The sequence below is a fragment of the Hemicordylus capensis genome, chromosome 2 (assembly GCF_027244095.1).
Source record: "Hemicordylus capensis ecotype Gifberg chromosome 2, rHemCap1.1.pri, whole genome shotgun sequence".
Lineage (NCBI taxonomy): Eukaryota > Metazoa > Chordata > Lepidosauria > Squamata > Cordylidae > Hemicordylus > Hemicordylus capensis.
The window spans coordinates 218995619-219015903 of record NC_069658.1 but is presented as its reverse complement, the minus strand read 5'-3'; the positions used below and the strand labels follow the sequence as shown (position 1 = coordinate 219015903).

The window sequence follows — 20285 nt, the reverse complement described above, 5'->3', positions numbered from 1 at the left end:
CGGGTCCCCCCAGTCCTAGTCCAGCACTCTCACTGCTACACCACACTGACTTTATGAACTGGGGGAACAGCCCCGAAAGGCAAAGCCCGCACTCTTGAACCAGACCCTTAATCTGTAGGTATTATATCGATAATATGAACTTTCTTTAGGTGCATTGATATGATCAGGCATAGGTGTCCCGTGGGCGATGGGGAGGCAGGGGTAATTTGCTACCTTTATCTTATATCATAAGCTGCTTTTGTAGGTTATGTTATAATTTGTTATGTGTTTGTTTTGTACGTTATTTTATGCTAGGACTGTATCTGGAGTTGCCCGTTGGGATCATAACACACCCACTCTGAAAGAGCTGCACTGGCTACCCATTTGTCTCTGGGTCCAATACAAGGTGTTGGTTTTGACCTTTAAAGCCCTTAACGGTTTGGGCCCTGGATATCCGAGGGACCGCCTGCTCCCAAGGGTTGCTGCCTGCTTGACGAGGTCATCTGAGGGGGCTCTGCTCCACAGGCGCAATAGTCAGAGAGGGTCGGTTGTTGAGTAGCGATGTTCACAAACCTGTTCGGAGGCCTTTTTACAGGCCTCCGAACACGGTCCGAACACAGGACCCGGTTCGAAGTTTGAACGCGGCGAGGGTAACTCTTTAAGGGTGGGGGAGGGCGCACTTACCCCTCCCGCCGCTATCCCCTTGCCGGCACTTGTTACTGTTAAAGTCTTTGGGGCGGCAGCATACCTGCCTGCTGCGTGCACCCAGTACTTCCGGCCACTTCTGGCCGAGGAGGGCAATGGGGCGGCAGGAAGGTATGCTGCCGCTCCAAAGACTTTTAACAGTAACGAGCGCCGGTGGGGGAAAAGCAGCGGGAGGGGTAAGTGCACCCTCCCCCACCCTTAAAGAGGCACCCCCGCCGCTTTCGAACCACCCAGCAGCGGTTCCGGTTCCTTCTCAGTCACTGCCCCCAGGCTTTGGAATGCTCTCCTAGCTGAAATGCACTCCTCAGTCTCCTTGACAGTTGTTAAGGTGAAAGTAAAAACGGGGCTCTCCACCCAGGCTTTTGAATGAAAGTATTGGGGTTTTTTTTACTGCTGCTGCTTTGCGTTATGTAATATTATTGTAAGGGTTATTACATTTTTAGTGAGAGATTATTTTTTATATTTTCTGTGCTTTTGCATTATGTATTTTAACTTTTGAGATTATCTTAATGAAAAGTGGTATATAAATTGAATAAATAAAGTGTGTTATAGGTACATAAAATACCCTCGGGATACATATAATAACGTTGAGCGATTCAACAATGTTACAAAAATAAACGTTGAACGAGATCTAGCTGCTTGCCCTCCTTTTATCCTTCCCGCCTCTTTTCCAACAACACAGGTGCGTCTGCGAAAGCCACAAGTCACATACAGGCACACACGTACAGACTTGGCTGGCGGACTCGCCTCATTTCCAAGTGCCAGCGCTGTTCCTCCTCCCGGCGCCTCTTCACCAAGGCCCGCAGCTGCTGCTTCTTCAGCTTCTCCTCGTGCATCTTGCGTGCCCGGTTGCTGGGCTTGATCTCCACGGGGAGGTCTGGGTTGACTTTCTTCTGCAAGAGTTAAGCCATGGTTAGGGTGCTGACATCCCTTTCCATTCGTCTCTGTATACAGACTTTTAACACTGCTGAAAGATCAGGCATCTTTAAGCAACACCCACATAAAGTGTAGAGTGTGTGTGTGTGTGTGTGTGCGCAGTGTTTGAGTGGAGTAGCCGATTTTCTCCAACCCAAGGTGGGGGGCCTTGGGGGTCAACACACACTGCATGAGGAAATGCCACATAAAGACCCATATTTATGAATGACACACATTTCTGTGGTTCCATGGCTCTGTCTTTTCTTCCATGCTGCCACTGATACCTGCAGCTCCTGCTCAGGACCCCTCTGTGATGACATCTCTTCTCTCATCACCCCCCCCCCAAAAAAAACACTCATCTTTGCTGTGAAGATTTTGACACATCCTCTTTATCCTCATCCACTGAAACTACCACCTTCTTCTCCTGCCCTTCTTGCAAAGAGCTCCAGAGAATATACCTGTTTCTTTCCCTTATCCACCAACATTATTCTCTCAACAATCCTGCAAGGGTCATTTGGAAAAATTTTGAAGGAAACACACACTTTATTTTTTGCAAGGTGCATGCAGAAGGAGAAGCATTTCCTCCTGTGTAAGAGTGAAGGGGGAAAGCCCCAGTTAACTGGGATGCTAGTAAAGGAGGTTTCATCAATTAAAAGCTGCCTTTATGATTTGTTATGTAATCCCACCCCAGCCCCAAGAAGCTATGGGCTGTGTGCATGGGTATCTCTGCAACACCTATTTTCTCTTCCAAGTAGCCCTGTGAGACGGGCAAAGGAGAGTGTACAGAAGTGGCCTAGAGCATCCTAGCTGTGCAAAGATTGGTATTCAGGCCTCCCAACACTCTACCAAACTGGTTCTCAAATACAAACTGCCATTTGCTCACATGCATCCCTCAGCACTCATGCCTCTCTTCCCTCTCCAGTTGTTCCCACTGTCAAACTGTGTGTGGTAAGCTCCTCAGGGCAGAGACCTGCCTTTCTTTGCTCAGGTTACCCTGCTAAGCATGATGTACATAAGATCATCTGCTTGAGGGGAAAAGAACTTAGTGTGTGTGTGTGTGTGTGTGTGTGTGTGTGTGTGTGTGTGTGTGTATATAGAGAACAGGACCTTTTCTGTTGCAGCACCCAGCCTTTGAACTACCCTCTATCTGTCAGGTGCCCACATTGCTAGTTTTCAGGCACCATTTGAAAACATGTGTTTGTCCCAGACCTCAGCTGAACGTCACTGGCACCGGCCTGTGTTTTTGTGGCCCACGACTGCTGAATCACCTCATTTTTATTACTTATTGTAATAGTTTTATTATTGCTTTGGAGAGTGAAAGACAGGCAGGATTACAATTGTGTTAAATGGATTTTCCAACACCCTAAAAAAACCCACCCCCCCAAAAAAAACCCCATTTCCCAGAGTGTTCAGTGAAGGAAGTCACAACAGCTCGATGGAATTCAAAATGGCAGGTGCTAACATAAGCACACCTTTGCGTTTTGCAGTCCTTATCTTTGTGCCCCAGCTACCCAGTTATCTTAACTTTAAAATGAGGGAATCGAGACTGAGAAAGTGCCTTGGGCAAGGAACACAGGGCTAGGTTCAGCTTCTCCTGGCCTTCTGGCATAACCCTTTGGAGACAGGCTGCACTTCCAAGTTAGGTTGCAAGCCCACCAGTCTCACATCCCAGCTGCCAGGTGTTCAGCCTCCCTCACCTGCTAGCCTGTGTGTGGCTTGGAGTGTTAAGATGGTCGGCCTGACCTAGAGAGCCATCCGTCAAGGCCCCCAGGCCCTACCTTATACTGAAGCCTGTGGCGCCGCCCCTTCAGGTGCATGTCCTTGGCATTGGGGTCATTGAAGCTGCACTCGCACAGCTTGCAGTGGAAGCGGATCATCTTCCCTTCATCATTGTGCACCTGGAAGGTGGAAGTGGAGATATCGTCAATTGGATGGGTCCCAGAGGCATCACCGGATCCAGGCGAGTTGTACTCTGGCTTGCTTTGAGAGCAGCTCGGCAGCCCCCCCGCGACACACACGGCAAGAGAACGTGGACTTTGCTCTCTGCCTCCAATCCCCGCCCTGCCTAAGGCTTATGAGAGAAAGCAAAGGGCAGCATAGGGCGATACCAAGGTTCCTGGCATGACCTGCCATTTTTTGTTCTTTCCCTCCAAGTGCAAGAACAATAGCCAATGGTAAGTAGGGTGAGAGGAAGGTACCAGCAAACTCAGGGGAACCTGCTGATTTATTGGTTCCACAAGAATCTGGGGGGGGGGGAGACTCAAAGGGCAAACACACAAACAAACCCTACATTGCCCCAATGCAACTCAATAGAGTGGGATGTTTGTAGACTCTAGGGGGCACTTAACAGGTCAGGTGGGCAGAGCCAATGGAACTGCAGAACGAGGGGTCGAACATAAAGAGTAGGAAAATGTTCGGCTTGAATACTCCCTCAAGCAAATCACAAGCCTTTCTGCTCCTGAGGGGGAAAGGTGTCTAAAGCCTTTCCCACCAGCCATTTCACACCTTTGTGTTTCCAAAGATCAAAGGATTTGATATATTTTAGCTCTAGGTTACCCCCCACCCCCCAAAAAACACCCATCATCATAAGATCTGTATGTGTGTGAACCCTCCTGTGGAATGGAGGAGAAGGTTGCACACCAAGTCTGTTAATCAGCTGCTGATGGCATGTGCGCATACAGCCACACAATAAGCCAACAACATTCATCCCACAACAGGGATATACGGCAACATTGTACTGCGGGTCCATAGTTGTATTGTTATAATAGTTTACAAGTTGCATATGTCATTTTGTCCATTGGATTTTCAGCCGAGAAGATGTCTTTTTTAAAATGCATTCACACGTTAATGGCCATTCTGGTTAACTTGGGAGTCATACGCCCATCTCCCCGGACCAAATAGGAGAGTCATCCATAAACTCTGCACAGATGACTTTATAAAAACCATTTGGCTAGCCAATCAGGCCTCTACACTGGCCATAGGAAGCATCACCCTTGGCTTAGTTTAAAATGGTGCCCTGATTTCGGTCCTGTTCTGGGAAGGTCAAGTCAAGATTAAGAGACGAAGCCTCAAGGAACTGAACAGAATGGCTCCAGTCCCAATAGGAAGGAGCCCAGTCCTGCCTTACCTCTTCTACATAATCATGGCCCACAGGCTGCACGTCAAGCAGGTCTCCAGGACCATCTCCAGAACTATCGAGCAGGAGCTGCTCTGCCTGCATTGCCGCTTTGGGCTGCACCCCTTTTGCCGCCTCCTGTTTTGTGCTGGCCACCTGAAGCTTGCTAGCTCCTAAATGGGAAAGAGAACATCAGTCACTTGCTTTGTAAGATCTTGATTGGCCATGGCATCTTTGGAGGTGGGATGGAATTTCCTCACTTGGAGTGTTAAGATGGTCGGCCTGACCTAGAGAGCCATCCGTCAGCTGAGGGAGGGTGTGCAGACACGTTTCCATTGCCTCACCCACTGAATTAGGGGACAAAATGGACTGTACCACTTCCAAATGGGGGTGGATGGGTCAGACTATTGAATGCTCTCCTGTTAACTGAGCAAAGAAGCATCTTTTAAAGTAGCGATTCCTTTATATTTAGCAGAAAGAGATGAACTGTCCCTGTTCAGCTCCAGTATAGCGTCTTTCCAGTGGCTGTTGGTGTCTACCTTATGGTTTTTTTTTTAGATCCCAAGCCCTTTGGGGACATGGAACCATCTTTATTTTTCTATGTAAACCACTTGGAAAACTTTGTTGAAAAGCAGCATATACATATTCTGAGTAGCTATAGTAAAACACTTTCTCTAAAGTAGAAAATTAGTACATGGGAAGTGGGCAGGGCTAGAACTTCTTCCACTGAGGTGCTAGGGGACAGAGAAACATGGAAAGCTGTCTTATCTTGAGTCCAATCATAATCTTAGCTCAATCAATCTTCAATCCTTTTATTTATTGTATTTATTTATTTTTAAATTTTTATACTGCCTTTCATTAAAATAATCTCAAGGCAGTTTACAAAACATTTAAACACAATATAAGACCATGAAAGAACTACACAATGGAATAAAACCATTAAAAACTACACCACAACAATTCAAACTGAATATAAAAATACAAATCTAATTTAAAAGTTTAAAAACATGTACAATATAACGGTAAGATATTTTTTTATTTTTTATTTTCACATTTATATCCCTTGCTTCCTCCAAGGAGCCCAGAGCGGTGTACTACATACTTGAGTTTCTCCTCATAACCCTGTAAAGTCAGTTAGACTGAGAGAGAAATGACTGGCCCAGAGTCACCCAGCTAGTATCATGGCTGAATGGGGATTTGAACACGGGTCTCCCTGGTCCCAGTCCAGCACTCTAACCAGTACACCACGCTGGCTCTCATAAATAGATATGAATATGGCTCTCATAGATATAAAATGGAAGCAAGCAGAACGCTCATTTAGAAGCCTGGTTAAAAAGCCAAGATTTTACTTGCTTTCTAAAAACTGTGATGAGACTGGGGAGCCAGGACCCACCGGGAGAGCATTCCCAAGGCTGGGGGCAAAGACTGAGAAGGCTCTGTCCCGCGTCCACGACAGGCGAGCCTCACTCATGGTCGGCACATAGAGCAGGGCCCCCTCTGATGACCTCGTTGAGCAGGCAGAAACCCTTGGGAGCAGGAGACCCCTCAGGTATCCAGGGCCCAAACCAATAAGGGCTTTATTGATATGGTCACAGACCAGCAAATTAGCTCAGCACTGCCTGAACTGACCAACAGTGGCTCTCCAGGTTTCAGGCAAGAGGCCTTCCCAGTTCTACTTGGAGATACCAGGGATTGAACCTGGGACTTTCTGCATGCAAAGCAGATGCACTACCTTTTAAGTTACATGGCGCTTTCAATATAAGGAAGAGTATTAAAATAACAGTACTCCCATTTGCAGTCAGAAGCCCGGCAGTTCATTCTAGCATTTCCTCCTCCTGCACATGTACTGTATTTAGCCTAATAAGAGGCAACCCTGAATTTAAGACATGCCTCCCTCCAAAAGATATGGGTTAAATATAGGTTATACCATTTACCCAAAAGGAAGAGGACCCCAAATTTAAGACGACCCTCCAAATTCTAACATCAAAGAACTTGGGGGGAAAACCTAGTCTTGGTTTCAGGTCAACACAGTGACACAAGGCCAGGTCAACACAGTGACACAAGGCCTCAGAAAGCACTCTCTCAAGCAAAACCACACCTGGAAACCCCTTTTCAATCTGGAGCAGCTTCCCTTCTAGAATTTGTACCTGTAAAGGTTAACTTTGCTGCAGTGGGCTTCTTTGTCAGTGCTGGCTTGCTCAAGCTGCTTGTGCTGTTTGCAACCCCCACTGCTGGCTTCGCGAGTGCAGCCGGTGGGGCGGACGCAGGGGGCTGGGGAGCTTGCTTACTGGCTGCGCCGTTTGCAGGACCTGACGAGGAGTTGACCAAGACTGGCTCAGTGGAAGGGATAGGCTTCCCCAATTTCGTGTGCAGCTTGACAACCTGGAACACACACATTAGACATTTCAGAAGAATGACATGGCATGGGGCACACCTGAAGAAGCCATTTCAAACTGCCAGTTTAAGAGGGGCTGAACCTGTCAGGAAAGAAAGGAAGAGACCCCCTTGGAGGCCACAGGGTCAAATCAAAGAAGAAACCAGCTTGAGCCAGAGATTTGGGCCAGGAGGGAATCTGAACAATCCAAAGAAGGAGGAATTGAAAAAGGAGAAGCTACTTGTGCTTTGGAAGCCCATTTCTAAGCACAGTCTCCAAACCGGGGCCCACAGATGTTCTGAGGTGGAGATTAAGTAGTAAGAGCAGCTAGTCCTGCTAAAATCTTTCATTACAATGCTGAGGTACCAGCTTTTCTAGCAAAGCACACGGGATGTTTTATAAATTTGGAGATCTAAGAAAACTACACCCTGTAATACAAGATACACAGTACAAGAGGGATGGGAAGGGAGCGGAAAATAAGCAAATTCAAGAAACGAAGTCTTTCATGGTGTTCAATAATGAAATTGCATAATGGAACTGCAGAAGACAGTTCTGAAAGAGGAAGAGCCTTATGGCCAAAGGAGGAAGCCGGGCTCTCTTCTTCCAATTCAACAGCCAAGTGGAAAGAAGAAACTTGACTTTCTACTTTGCTTTTTTTTTTTTAACCTTCCGCTTTCTAGTTCCAATTAGCATAAACGAAGCACAGGAACTGACAGAAGCACAAAAGTAAAACAAGCATGACCATAATATTCATTTCTGTTTAAGGGCAGAGTTGCCCTTGAGTGTCATCTATCGATGTGGCATTTCGACACTTTCTGTGACCAGGAAGTCTGGACCCTCAGAGGAAGACAATAAAGGGCCCTAAAGGACTAGAAAGTTGTTTGGAAGTTTTAAAAATGCAATATGAGAGGACAAGGCACTGAAGGCCACACACAACCATGCAGATTCCTAGACTGCGGAAAGTAATACATGCCTACTCCCTACCCTCCACCACCTCTGATCAAGGTAGTGGGAAAGAAAGAGCCCAACACTTTCCAAGAGCTAAATTGCCCTCCAGAGACCCCTGTGGGAGCCCTCTAATCTCACTCTTCACTTTTGCTGCAACTCTTTGCCCCTCTCCCCCCACAATGCCCCTACCTTCTGGTGCTTGGCTCCTCGAATATGGGCTGCATAGGCATCTGCTCCCGTGCAGGAGACGTCACAGAGCTCACAGTGAAGTTGGGTCTGGACCCGAGGGCCACTGCCAGCCTGGCTCCCCGTCTTCAGTGCAACCTCCTTCTTCTTGTGCTTTTGTCCTTCTAAGTGCTCACGGTAAGTCTACCGGGGGATAGAGAGAGAAGAAAGTCTCAGGGTGCTGCTCAGCCAGGGTGATCTTGGGCAAGAGGCTGGTCCCCAGGCTGCTCCGATATTCTTAATCATGGACCATGGCCAATGAGATGTATGGACAGCTAACAACCTGGATGGCTTTAAGAGGGGTTTGGATCACTTCATGGAGGAGAGGTCTGTCATCGGCTACAGGCCACCTCCAGCCTCAAAGGCAGGATGCCTCAGAGTACAAGTTGCAGGGGAGTAACAGCAGGAGAGAGGGCATGCCCCTTTCGACTCCTGCCTGTGGGCTTCCAGAAGCATCTGGTGGGCCACTATGTGAAACAGGATGCTGGACTAGATGGGCCTTGGGCCTGATCCAACAGGGCTGTTCTTGTGTCAACGAGGGAGACAGAGGGAGTTTATGCCCAACAGCATAAACATGGTCTAAGGCAGGGATCCTCAACGTTGGGCCCCCAGATGTTCTTGGACTTCAACTCCCACAATCCCCAGCCAAAGGCCACTGGGCCTGGGGATTATGGGAGTTAGTCCAAGAACATCTGGGGGCCCAACGTTGAGGATCCCTGGTCTAAGGGCATTCAATACAACTACCTTGCTGAAACCAAGCAGATCTTGGTATGCTCAGTGCCAGGATGGGAGTCCCAGGCTATAGCTCCGGGGTAGGGCACCTGCTCTGCCCGATGTCCAAGTTCACTCCATGGCAGCATCTCCAGGTAGGGCAGAGAGAGATTCCTGCCTGGAACCTGGGAGAACCGCGGTTGGGTGGGGCAGACAAGCCTGTGCTAGCTGGACCAAGGGCCTGACTTGGAATGAGGCAGCATCCTGTGCTCCTAAGGCTCACCTGAGGCCCCGCACAGCTGATCTTGCAGATCTCACAGTAGTGCAGCTGAGGCTGCTTCGGAGGGCCTTTGGGCTTGAGTGGCTTGCTGGGAAACGGCACTTTCTTGTAACTGCCACTAGGGGTGGTGTTGGCGTTGCCGCTGCCGGCGCCACTCCACAGGGGGGCCCCCATGGGCTTCGGCTGCGGTGTGGGAGGGGGCGGCTGCTGCTGCTGCTGCTGCGGAGTGGCCTGGTAGTAAGAAGCGTTGGCCGCTGTGTACGAAGTGGCATCGTAGCTGGAGTAGTTTGACCCTGGTGAGCAAAGGGGAGAGAAGAACAGCTTCTGGTGAGGCAGTTGGCCTTCCCAAACCCAGGAGGAGAGGAAAGAGGTGCTGCCTCCACAAGGCTCTTACCCGAGTAGGAAGCAGGAGAGGAGTTGTAGGAGGAAGAGGCGTACGAAGAGGAAGGGGTGTACGACTGGATGGAGGGGGCAGAAATGTTCTGCTGGCCTGTCGTCGCTGTCGGATAGGCGCTGTAGCTGGAAGCAGCAGCATTCACAGTCTGGACCGGCTTGATGGGAGTCACTTGCCTCTGGGGCTGGCTTGGACCGTACACCGCAGCAGGCTGGCTGTAGCTGCCCTGGGAGTCTACCAAGGACAGACAGGAGTCACCGCATGCCAGGGAACAGCAGAGAGCCGCTTTGCAGCGAGAAGCAGCAGGCGCGCTTTCGTCTAAGGTCAGGACTTCTTCAAGGGGCTGCCAAGGACAGAGCTGGACTCCTTTGGGAGCACAAGCTAAACGTACGGTGAGATGTCAGCCGGTCTGGCACGCTGCCGCAAGGATGCTGACGGGTATGGCAGCTAGTCGCTTTACTGGCTGCCAGTTTGCTTCCAGGCTGTGTCAGATCTTTAATGTCCTACACAGACTGGGGATGGGATGGGCGGGCATTTGCCCATATGAATCTGCCAGGACCCTCAATTCTACACCTCAGGTCCCACAGTCATGGCCCCACCATTGACAGCGATCCAGTTGGTAGGAACTAGAGATGGGCCTCTTCCGGTTGTGGACCCTCAGCTTTCGAGTGCCCTCCCAGACGGGTTTTGCCAAGCTCTCTCCCTCAGGGTTTTTAATTAATACTTTAAAACCCCATATTTTTTAAGAAAGGCTTTTTTAGTTTTTATTCTCCATCTGTCTCCAGCAGATTTTTAATCTGGTTTCAGCTGGGTCTAGATTTTAATTGAATTTTACTCGCTGTGTACCCTTTGATCTGTTTTATCGTCTTCTTTGTGAGCCGCCTCAAGCAGTATCACACTGGAGGGGCACGATACAATCAATCAGTGTTCCCTCTAACAAGGATTCCCAGATGTTGTTGACTACAACTCCCATAATCCCCAGCCAAAGGCCATTGCAGCTGGGGATGCTGCGAGTTGTAGTGACCAACATCTGGGAATCCCTGTTAGAGGGAACAGTGCAATCGATCAAATCAATGTGACAGCCACCTGAGGGTCCAAGTAGACACTTGGGGGCTGAGGTCCCTGGGAGGGAAGAGACAGACACTTCGCAGCGTAGCTGTGGCAGAGAGGAGGGAATGCTCAGCCCTTCCCTAGCACCTCCCTCCCTCTCAGCCATCTTGCCTCTAGTCAATTTCCAGGCTTAGTGGGGAGCTGCAGTGGGAGAAAGATTAACCACTTCCTCCCCAGCCTGCTTCTCCAAGGCCAACTGCACTCAGTTGGCACTTGAGACTCCTGCCCGCCTCTGCATATCTCTGCATCTCCACCCAAAGTCTGGTTGGCTCCTTCACCCAAACGAGCGCCTCTGCACTTCTGACTTTCCGTGAAAAGATTTAGGCTGCTTAAGGATGAGATTTGCACCAGGACACTCACAGTAGGCTCTCATCTTCCCAGAAAGCTTCTGGAGGAGTCAGGAATATACCAAGAGATCTGGTACTGAACACTCCTATGGGAACAGCTCACAGGAATTAAATGGGAAAGGAGCTGGCATGTGGGGATGGGGGCATCAAAGATTTATACCCTTTAAAGTTCATTTTATCATAGCAGTGCTTCACAAATCCCAGGCGCCAAGAAGCCATGGTGTCTAGAAATTTAACTGTGGTGCCTAGACTGGGATATTCAGGGGCAGAGTTATTTAATAAAATCTTTAACTGCCCCAGGCAGCCCTGTTTCCATGCTAAGTATATTATTTATAAAGGGGATAAAGAGAAACCCATTTATCCTCCCACTCCACAACATCCATCACTAAGTCTGATAATTCTGTCAAGTTTTCACTATCTGATTCTTATATTTGGGGGCTGACTCCTAGATCCAAAGAACTGATGACAAGGCCTGTAGCACAGTGTTTGAACTTTGGATGGTTCTTTGCACAATAAATAATTGTACAAAGATATATTTCTCCATGTTGACCTCATCAGGATATGGTTTATCTTCCCTAAATACCTGCCCGGAGGCGGTAATGGGCTGGATGAGGGATAAGAAACTGAAGTTGAATTCAAATAAAATAGAGGTACTGAATATAGAGGGTCAGGACGCGAGAGATGGTTTAGATCTGACTGTGGTGGGGCGGGACCTGAGAGATGGTTTAGATCTGAATGCGGTGGGGCGGTACTTGAGAGGTGGTTTAGATCCGCCTGTTCTGGATGGAGTTACAGTGCCCTTGAGAGCTCAAGTACGTAACTTGGGAGTGCTTCTGGACCCAAAGCTCTCTCTGGTTTCTCAGGTTGAGGCAGTGGCCAGGAGCGCTTTTTATCAGCTTTGACTGTTACGTCAGCTACGCATTTTACCTATTTCTATAGGTAAATTACCTTAAAACAGTGGTACATATGCTGGTAACCTCCCAACATGACTGCTGTAATGCACTCTATCTGAGGCTGCCTTTGTACATAGTCTGGAAACTACAATTGGTACAGAATGCGGCAGTCAGATTGGTTTCTGGGACAACACAAAGGGACCATAACACACCGATTTTGAAACAACTGCACTGGCTGCCAATATGTTTCCGGGTGAAATACAAAGTGCTGGTTATTACCTATAAAGGCTTGGGTGCAGGGTATTTAAGAGAGCACCTCCTTTGTCATGAACCCTGCCACCTGTTACAATCTTCTGGACAGGTCTGATTACAGTTGAGAAAGGACCAGACTTTCTCTGTGGATGCCCCAGGGCTTTGGAATATGCCCTCTGCAGAAATAAGAGCATCTCCTTCTCTGTTTCTTTTCAAGAAGACCCTCAAGACTCTCCTGTTCTCATTAATTTTAATCATTTGTTTTAATAACTGTTTTATACTATTGTTTTGATTGTGTCTTATTTTAATCAGTGTTGATTTTTAAAAATAGTTTAAATCTTGTGCACCGCCTAGAGATGTACATAGCAGGTGGTATAAATATATTTATTTATTTGATTTATATACCGCCCCTTCAAAATGGCTCAGGGCGGTTTACAACAAATAAAAACAATTACAATCAAAACTAAATCAATTAAACAATTAAAATCATTTAAAAATAGCATTAAAAATTTAAACCATGATTTAATTAGAAGCCTAGGTGTGTCTTCTAAGCCTAACTATGTCTTCAGCACCTTTTAAAAAGTTGCCAGAGATGGGGGGGCTCTTATTTCAACAGGGAGCACATTCCAAAATCCAGGGGCAGCAACCGAGAAGGCCTGTTCCCGATTAGCGGCCAAGCGAGTTGGCAGCAACTGCAGGCGAACCTCTCCAGTTGATCTTAATAGGTGGTGTGGCTCATGGTGAAGAAGACGTTCTGTTAAATACCCAGGACCTAAGCTGCTTAGGGCTTTATAGGTAATAATCAGCACCTTGTATTTTGCCTGGAAACCTATCAGCAGCCAGTGTAATTCTTTAAACACAGGAGTAATATGGTCTCTCCTAGATGACCCAAAGACCAGTCTGGCCTCCACATTCTGGAGCAACTTCAGTTTCCAGACTATGTACAAAGGGAGCTCCACACAGAGCACATTACAGTAATCCAGCCTAGAGGTTACCAGCAGATGTACCACTGTTTTGAGGTGATTCATCTCAAGAAACAAGACACAGCTGGTGTATCAGCCAAAGCTGATAAAAAGCTACTCTGGCCACCTCATCAACCTGGGAGACCAGGGAGAGTTTTGGATCCAGAAGCACCCCCAGACTGCATACCTGTTCCTTCTGGGGGGAGCGTGACCCCATCCAGAACTGGCAGATCAATATCGTCTCCCGAGTTCCGACCCCGCACAGTAAGTACCTCCATCTTATCTAGGTTCAGCCTCAGTTTGTTATCCCTTATCCAGCCCATTACTGCCTCTAGGCAGGCATTTAGGGAGGTTATACCTTCTCCTGATGAGACTCACATGGAGAAGTAGATTTGGGTGTCATTAGAAGACTGATAACACCCTGCACCAAATTTCCTGATGATCTCTCCCAGCGGTTTCATGTAGATGTTAAACAACATCAGAGACAATATGGAGCCCTGAGGGACATCATAGGAAAGTTCCGATTTAGAAGAACAACAATCTCCAAGGAACACCATCTGGAATCTGCCTGTGAGGTAGGAGCAGAACCACTGCAAAGCAGTGCCTGCCACCCCCTATCCCCTCAGACGTTCCAGAAGGATACTATGGTCAATAGTATCGTAAGCCGCCGAGAGATTCAAAAGGATCAACAGGGTCACCCTCCCTCTGTCAATTCCCAATTAGAGATCATCCATCAGGCCGACCAAGGCAGTCTCCACCTCATAGCCCAGCCGAAAGCCAGTAAACAAACCATTTCAAACAGTTTGAAATGACAAACAAACAATCAGCGTCACATGAGGGCCAAGCAACTCCAGGCATTCCTGGCTAGTTGTTCTTTTAACTTATAGGCCCTCTGCTGAGATCTGGGCCCTCCAATTGCTACACCACCTTGGTTTCCCAATGCCATTCAAAGCACCTCCCGGTTGCTGGAGATTCCGCATACCAAGTGTGTCCACAAGCCTCTAGCATTCTGAATGGGCCTGCGCCATAATTATTGCCACCCTATGAACACCATATGAATGCCCAGATAACTCACTTGAGTGGTAATACGAGTCTGTGGTCACGTGCTGGGATTGTGTGACTACTGCCTGGTAATAGGGTTTGGTCTCGTAGCCACTTGCAGATGGAGATCGGCCATAACTGTAACCATCCTGCTGCAACAGAACACAGAATACAGTTGGTAAGATTCAGTTTGCTCACAAAGAATCCATTGCTTTCAGGCTGGGTTTTGCAGAAGAGACTCTCATCTATGGCTAAGTGAAGGCAAGAGGACTCGGCTTAAGGTGTTCCCTGTATGACCACAATTCATAAGAGAGCACATTCTACAACTGCCTGCTGATGAGTCAGGATACGCTCTCAGCCTATGTTCTCTTCTGGCTGCACAAGACAGACACAGGCAGATATCCACCACAGACTTAACTCAGTCCTGAGCAGTGTTCCCTGTAACAGGGATTCCCAGGTGTTGTTTGACTACAACTTCCAGCATCCTCAGCTGCAATGGCTTGTCGTTGGGGATGATGGGAGCTGTAGTCAAGAACATCTGGGAATTCCTGTTACAGAGAATACTGGTCCTGAGCAGCTTTTTTCCTCAGATGTGATCATGGAAAAATGCGACAACCTCTTTCCAGCTGCAAATGACAGCCACCCCAGCCTGGGAAGTCTATGCACTCATTGGGGGGGGGGGCAGCAGGAGGGGGCAGCAGGCACCTGAAAGACCACCACCAAGAGACTGCCTCCAAGCTAGGAGGGTCTGCCAATGGGACCTTTTACCAGGAAGTCAATGTACCGAAGTGCTCACTGTCTCCAAGCATGCCCCAAATGGAATCCATCCACCCATTTTATTGTTTTAGTGGTTTGTTTTAATTGTAAACCACCCTGAGCCATTTTGGAAGGGCAGTATATAAATCAAATCAAATAAATAATAAATACTGGATTACTCCAGCATTGTGCATGTCTATGTATTTTTCAACATGCAAAGAGTTTTACAATATTTCTGGCTGGCTTGCAAGTAATTGTTCTCCAAATGCACCAAATGACTGCCTACAAATACGACGAATATTTATATACTGTTTTTCAACAGACGTTCCCACAGTGGTTTACACAGATATAAACAAAAATGGATCCCTGTCCTCTCAAAGGGCTCGCAATCTAAAAAAAGAAACATAAGATCAACACCAGCAACAGCCACTGGGGAGGTGCTGTGCTTGGAATGGATAGGGCCAGCTGCTCTCCCATTGGTAAGTAAAGAGAACCACCACCTTAAGAAGGCGCCTCTTTGCTCAGTTAGCAGGGGAGCTCCCCTCCCTCCTGAACATCGCGACGTTTTCATATGCAAGACAGAAAATGCCGTGCTGCTTTTTCACTAGTTTCACTGGGTAGCATCCAGACCAACTCAGTCATGACTAAGAGGACTTCAGTTAGAGAAATTCATGGGACTTCAGTTAGGCACAATCTGTCTCCTTGATTTTAGCAGTGCTGACTAGGTGGAACTCATTGCATTTTATTTTCCTAGGAAATAAAAGTATTGGAAAAAAGTTGTGAAAGTATCTGGCACCTAAAAATCGGTCCTTAATTCGCCTCTCCCCCCCCCCCCCCTCAATCTATATGACTGAAAAGCCATACTTGATTATACTTTTCGACTTTATGGAAACAAAAAGTTCTCCACGTGCCATGACAGAATGGATGCTGCTGCATAGGGGTGCTGTTTGCTAACACACATGGGCCGAGTTGAGATCTCTGTTGGGGCAGGGGTCTAGGAGCCTCAAGATCTCAGAGGGGAAGGGGAACAGCACTCTGACTAGCTTCAAACAGAAATCAACAAGAACTGGGTCCAGCCACACAGGAGCAGCCCCAAGCAGTATTGTGCAGGAGGAGCAGAATATAAATATTTTAAATAAAAATGAATACATAATGTTGCTCCAGAAGCTTCTTGGAGAAGACTGCTAGTTATCATGGCAGCTGCCCAGGCAGATTGTACTGGCCCCTTCCCTTGCCTTGGGAAAGTTTAGTTTTTCAAAGCGAGTTTGCTCAGTCTTTTAAGCTCTGGTGCCAGCAGCACTGAGGGGCCTCTAGCAGGACTCAAGGATGAAGGCAAGGCTGCATCCTTGGGATCCCCATGATCCAGAGTGACAACAAAGACATTACTGAGCATCACTACTAAGACCAGGCTTAAACATGCAGCAGAATGGAGAATGGAGAATAGCTGCAGGCTGATGGGGTGAAATCACATGTACACTCTACTTTTTCAGCCAGGATCAGTTCCTACAATTCTCCCAGCTAGCATCTAAGCTAGGCCTACACAACTTTGGTCCTCCAGCTGATTTTGGACTACAACTCCCATCATCCACACTGGCCACTGTGGCAAGGAATGATGGGAGTCGTAGTCCAACAACAGCTGAAGAGCCGAGGTTATACAGTCCTGAGCTAAACAAAATTGCTACCGTAATTAAGGATATGTTGGGGGAGGTAGGAAGAGTGACACAAAACATGTCTCTTTCAGGCCCTGGCAAGTATTAACACAGTCCCGGGTCCTCCCTCCAGGGGAGAAGGAGGCAGAAGGGGCTGCAGGTGGACTCAGGAGCTAGCTGATGGTGAAGACACCAATCCCCCTTCCACACACCTGAATGCTTGCTAAGAACTCTTCACAAGAACACCAGCACAATAGGCAAAGGAATGGAACAAAATCTTTCTGCGCTAGAACTCTATCTGTAGCGAATTTTTTATAAAAACGGGGGCAGTCGTAAGTGGCATCCCCCTGCCCTGACAGCCTAAAGTGGCACTTTTCATTCCACCACGTGTGGATCTGGCCTGAGGCAACAAATATGAAAGTCTTTTGGTGCGGTGGCTGTTGGACTAGGACCAAGTTGGACCAGGACCAAGGAGACTCAAGTTCAAATTCCTGTTCAGCCATGACACTCACTGGGTGTCTCTGGACAAGGCACTTCTTTCTCAGCCTAACCTACCTCACAGGGTTACTGTAAGGATAAACATAAATCATGTACACTGCTCTGAGCTCCTCAGAGGAAGAGCATGATATAAATTCGAATACAGGTGGCCCTTGTTACCCACAATCCTGGCACCCAGTTTCGTGTATTTGCATTCAGGTCATAGGAATCCAGTTTCTTTATTCGTGGGGCAGAAATAGGGTTATTTTCATATATATGCGATTCCTGAGTGGTCAAAAATGACTTTTGATGTCGTTTCCTGCCACCATATTGGAGTGCTGAGCCATTTTGTGGCTCTTTGCTGGGAAGAAGCAAAAAGCCCTCAAAAGGAACAAAAATCGAAGGATTTGCAAGTTTTGGGGGCATTGCTGGGAATCTGAAGAGCAAGCTACTGTGTTTATTCCCCCCCCCCCCGCATTTTCGTGTGATTTTCAACACATTTCAGTGTGCTTCGGAACCCCAGAGGGTTAAGGCAGGCACTGGCAGAAACGGAAGCCCCATGAACAACGAGGGCCACCTGCAAATAAATTTGAAGCTGTACACTTAGTCAGGGGTTCCCAACAAGAGGTACTAGAACCCCCGGGTTTCTCAGCACTGTCCTGCCTCCCTATGCTACAGCCATGCTATTTGGTCCTCATCTGAGGATTGCCGGCTTGAAGCCAAAGCATCCTCAGCAATATGTCCACTGCAGAAGGGGAGGGAGGACAGAGGAGGGTGAAAACCACTCCTCTTCTGCTCCTGATTGGCAGGCTACATGCTGAAACTCAGCAGACCCCTCCCTCAGCTGAGTACTCTCATGGCACAGCAGAGAAGTAACTTGTCTAGGGAGCCATCGATTCGATGGCACAACTTTACTTTACTCTCATTGAACTTAACAGGACAAGTAAACTGGTCACATGAATTTCAATGAGACTGCCTTACACCCACATTAATTTACTCATAAGCAGCAACTGGAGTAGCCTCTCTCCCTAACTGTAACACACAATATTAGTAATGAGACTGGCTACTCCAATCACTGGCTGGCTCACTGTCACACTAGGTTACTCATAAGCAATGACTACAATTAATGGGACAAATTTATTTCTCCCATTAATTTCAGTGTGAGTGATCATGAGTAGCTTACTCTGAGTATAAGCCAGTCAGTGACTAGAGTAGCTGCCTCATAACTGTCACATTTAAATTTGTGTGTGTGCGCATGCTCATGCAGCACACACACACACGTCTCCATGGATACCTGAGTTGAAGGTCTGCAACAAAGAAGACACACTTGCTTTAAAAAAAAAAGTTGGCTGCACTAAGTTATATTTAGTCAACCAGTACTACATTCTCCCTGAAATAAAAAGATTACTCTGGCATCTCAGAACAGGAAATCCTTCTCAAGTCTTTAGCAGGTAACCAAACAGGTTCGCTACCTGGTAGCTCTGTGCTGTTGCAGGCTGGGGGGCCGGCTCCAGCTGCCGTGTCCCATAACCGTAGTCCGGCGCCGAATGGGCCTGGTAGCCTCCGTATGCTGCAGGTGCCACGGGCCTGGCAGCCTGCACCGCCGGAGCATAGGCAGGTGCCATGGTATGGTCCACTCCCGGCGTCGGCTGGACGGTGTAGCTTGCTGCCGTAGCGGGGTGAGAGTAAGCCGGAGCAGGCTGGGCACTGCAAGGGAAGACCACAAGTGAGGACGGTGGAAAGAAAAAGGGAAAAAACTAGTTGCTTGTAGGTCAGGACTACGCTCTGGGTACAACCACTGTATTGTAAAGCAAAAACAGCCACCCCAAAACAGGGCAGAGCAATAACAGGAAGGAAAGCGAGGGAGCTGGGGGCACAAGCGGTGTCATCAATACTTCCCGAGTATTCATCAATACTTCCCAAGCAAGTACTCCTTAATGGCTCCGAGTCATCCTGGAGAGAGGGAACCAGTGGGGTGCCACAGGGCTTGGGCCTGTTCAAGATTTTCCTAAATGGACTCATAGGAGGGAAGAGAGGGGATGTTTATCACATGTGGAGACAATACAAAGCTGGAAGGAGAGACAGCCAACACCTTAGAGAAAGGAACATTGGTCTTACCGTGAAGGGTTCTTTTTCCCTGAAGTAGGAGATCCTCATAATGGGTATTATACTGCGCATGCCCGAGACAGGACTGGACCACGTGATTGCTTTGTGGGCGTTACTGCCTCCTAGCCCAGTTCCAGGGCTGACGAGCGAGATAAGTAGTGATTCGTGGAGAGAGCTTGGAGAAAACAGAGAAAAATGAAAGACAAGAGTAACATAGGAACCTACTATATACTAATGGACCCTGGGGGTCACCTCTGGTCCCCGCCGGACGCGAAGTCATCCGGTTAAATCCCCAATCCTCAAGTTTGGATCATAGGAAATACAGCTAGGGAGGGCCTGAGGATCTCCTACTTCAGGGGAAAAGAACCCTTCACGGTAAGACCAATGTTCCTTTTTCCCTTGAGTAGGAGATCCTCATAATGGGACTTGCCCAAGCTGCAGAAGAGATGTCCCAGGGAGGGGAAGCTGTATCTATAATACTTGTTGGAGAACTGTGCGGCCAAATGCCGCCCGTGCGTCAGAGAATCCCAATATTTTATAGTGTTTGATAAATGGGGTGAGAGACGTCCAAGTTGCCACTCTGCAGATTTCCTGGAGGGGAACGTAGGCTGCGAATGCTGCAGACGCGGCGGCACTCCTAGTGGAATGTGCCGTGATGCCACCTGGTGGTGGAATGTTGAGAGCAGAGTAGGCCAAGAGGATGCAGGATTTGATCCATTTGGCAAGCGTGGCTTTGGATACCTTCTTTCCCAAGGTAGGTGGGTGGAAGGATACAAAGAGAGCATCAGAACGTCTAATGGGTCTAGTTCTACGGATGTACGTGCGCAGAGCCCTGCGGACATCCAAGTGGTGTCAATGTTTTTCCTTAGGGTGGGATGGGGATGGGCAGAAGGTTGGGAGTACTATAACTTGGGATCTGTGAAAAACAGAATTAACTATGGGTAAGAAGGTAGGGTCTAAATGGAGAAGCACGGCGTCAGATTGGAAAGTGCAGAACTCCTCGGCCGCAGAGAGTGCGCTTAACTCAGAAACCCTTCGGGCTGACG

At 48.0% G+C, this 20285-nt stretch overlaps 1 protein-coding gene across 3 annotated transcripts in view; it reads right to left on the bottom strand.

The window, feature by feature from the left end:
- Window positions 1–20285, bottom strand: part of LOC128345187 (zinc finger RNA-binding protein-like) — a 61767-nt gene that overhangs the window by 27734 nt on the left and 13748 nt on the right. For 2 of the 3 annotated variants that reach the window (XM_053296759.1, XM_053296757.1), the window contains 9 exons: window positions 18606–18840; window positions 14286–14403; window positions 9647–9880; window positions 9256–9545; window positions 8226–8405; window positions 6862–7096; window positions 4727–4887; window positions 3378–3497; window positions 1432–1577 (listed from right to left, as the gene is read on the bottom strand). In XM_053296759.1, the coding sequence (XP_053152734.1) occupies window positions 1432–1577; window positions 3378–3497; window positions 4727–4887; window positions 6862–7096; window positions 8226–8405; window positions 9256–9545; window positions 9647–9880; window positions 14286–14403; window positions 18606–18840 (1719 nt within the window). The remainder of the gene's footprint in view (window positions 1–1431; window positions 1578–3377; window positions 3498–4726; window positions 4888–6861; window positions 7097–8225; window positions 8406–9255; window positions 9546–9646; window positions 9881–14285; window positions 14404–18605; window positions 18841–20285) is intronic. The other variant, XM_053296758.1, reaches the window with a different exon arrangement.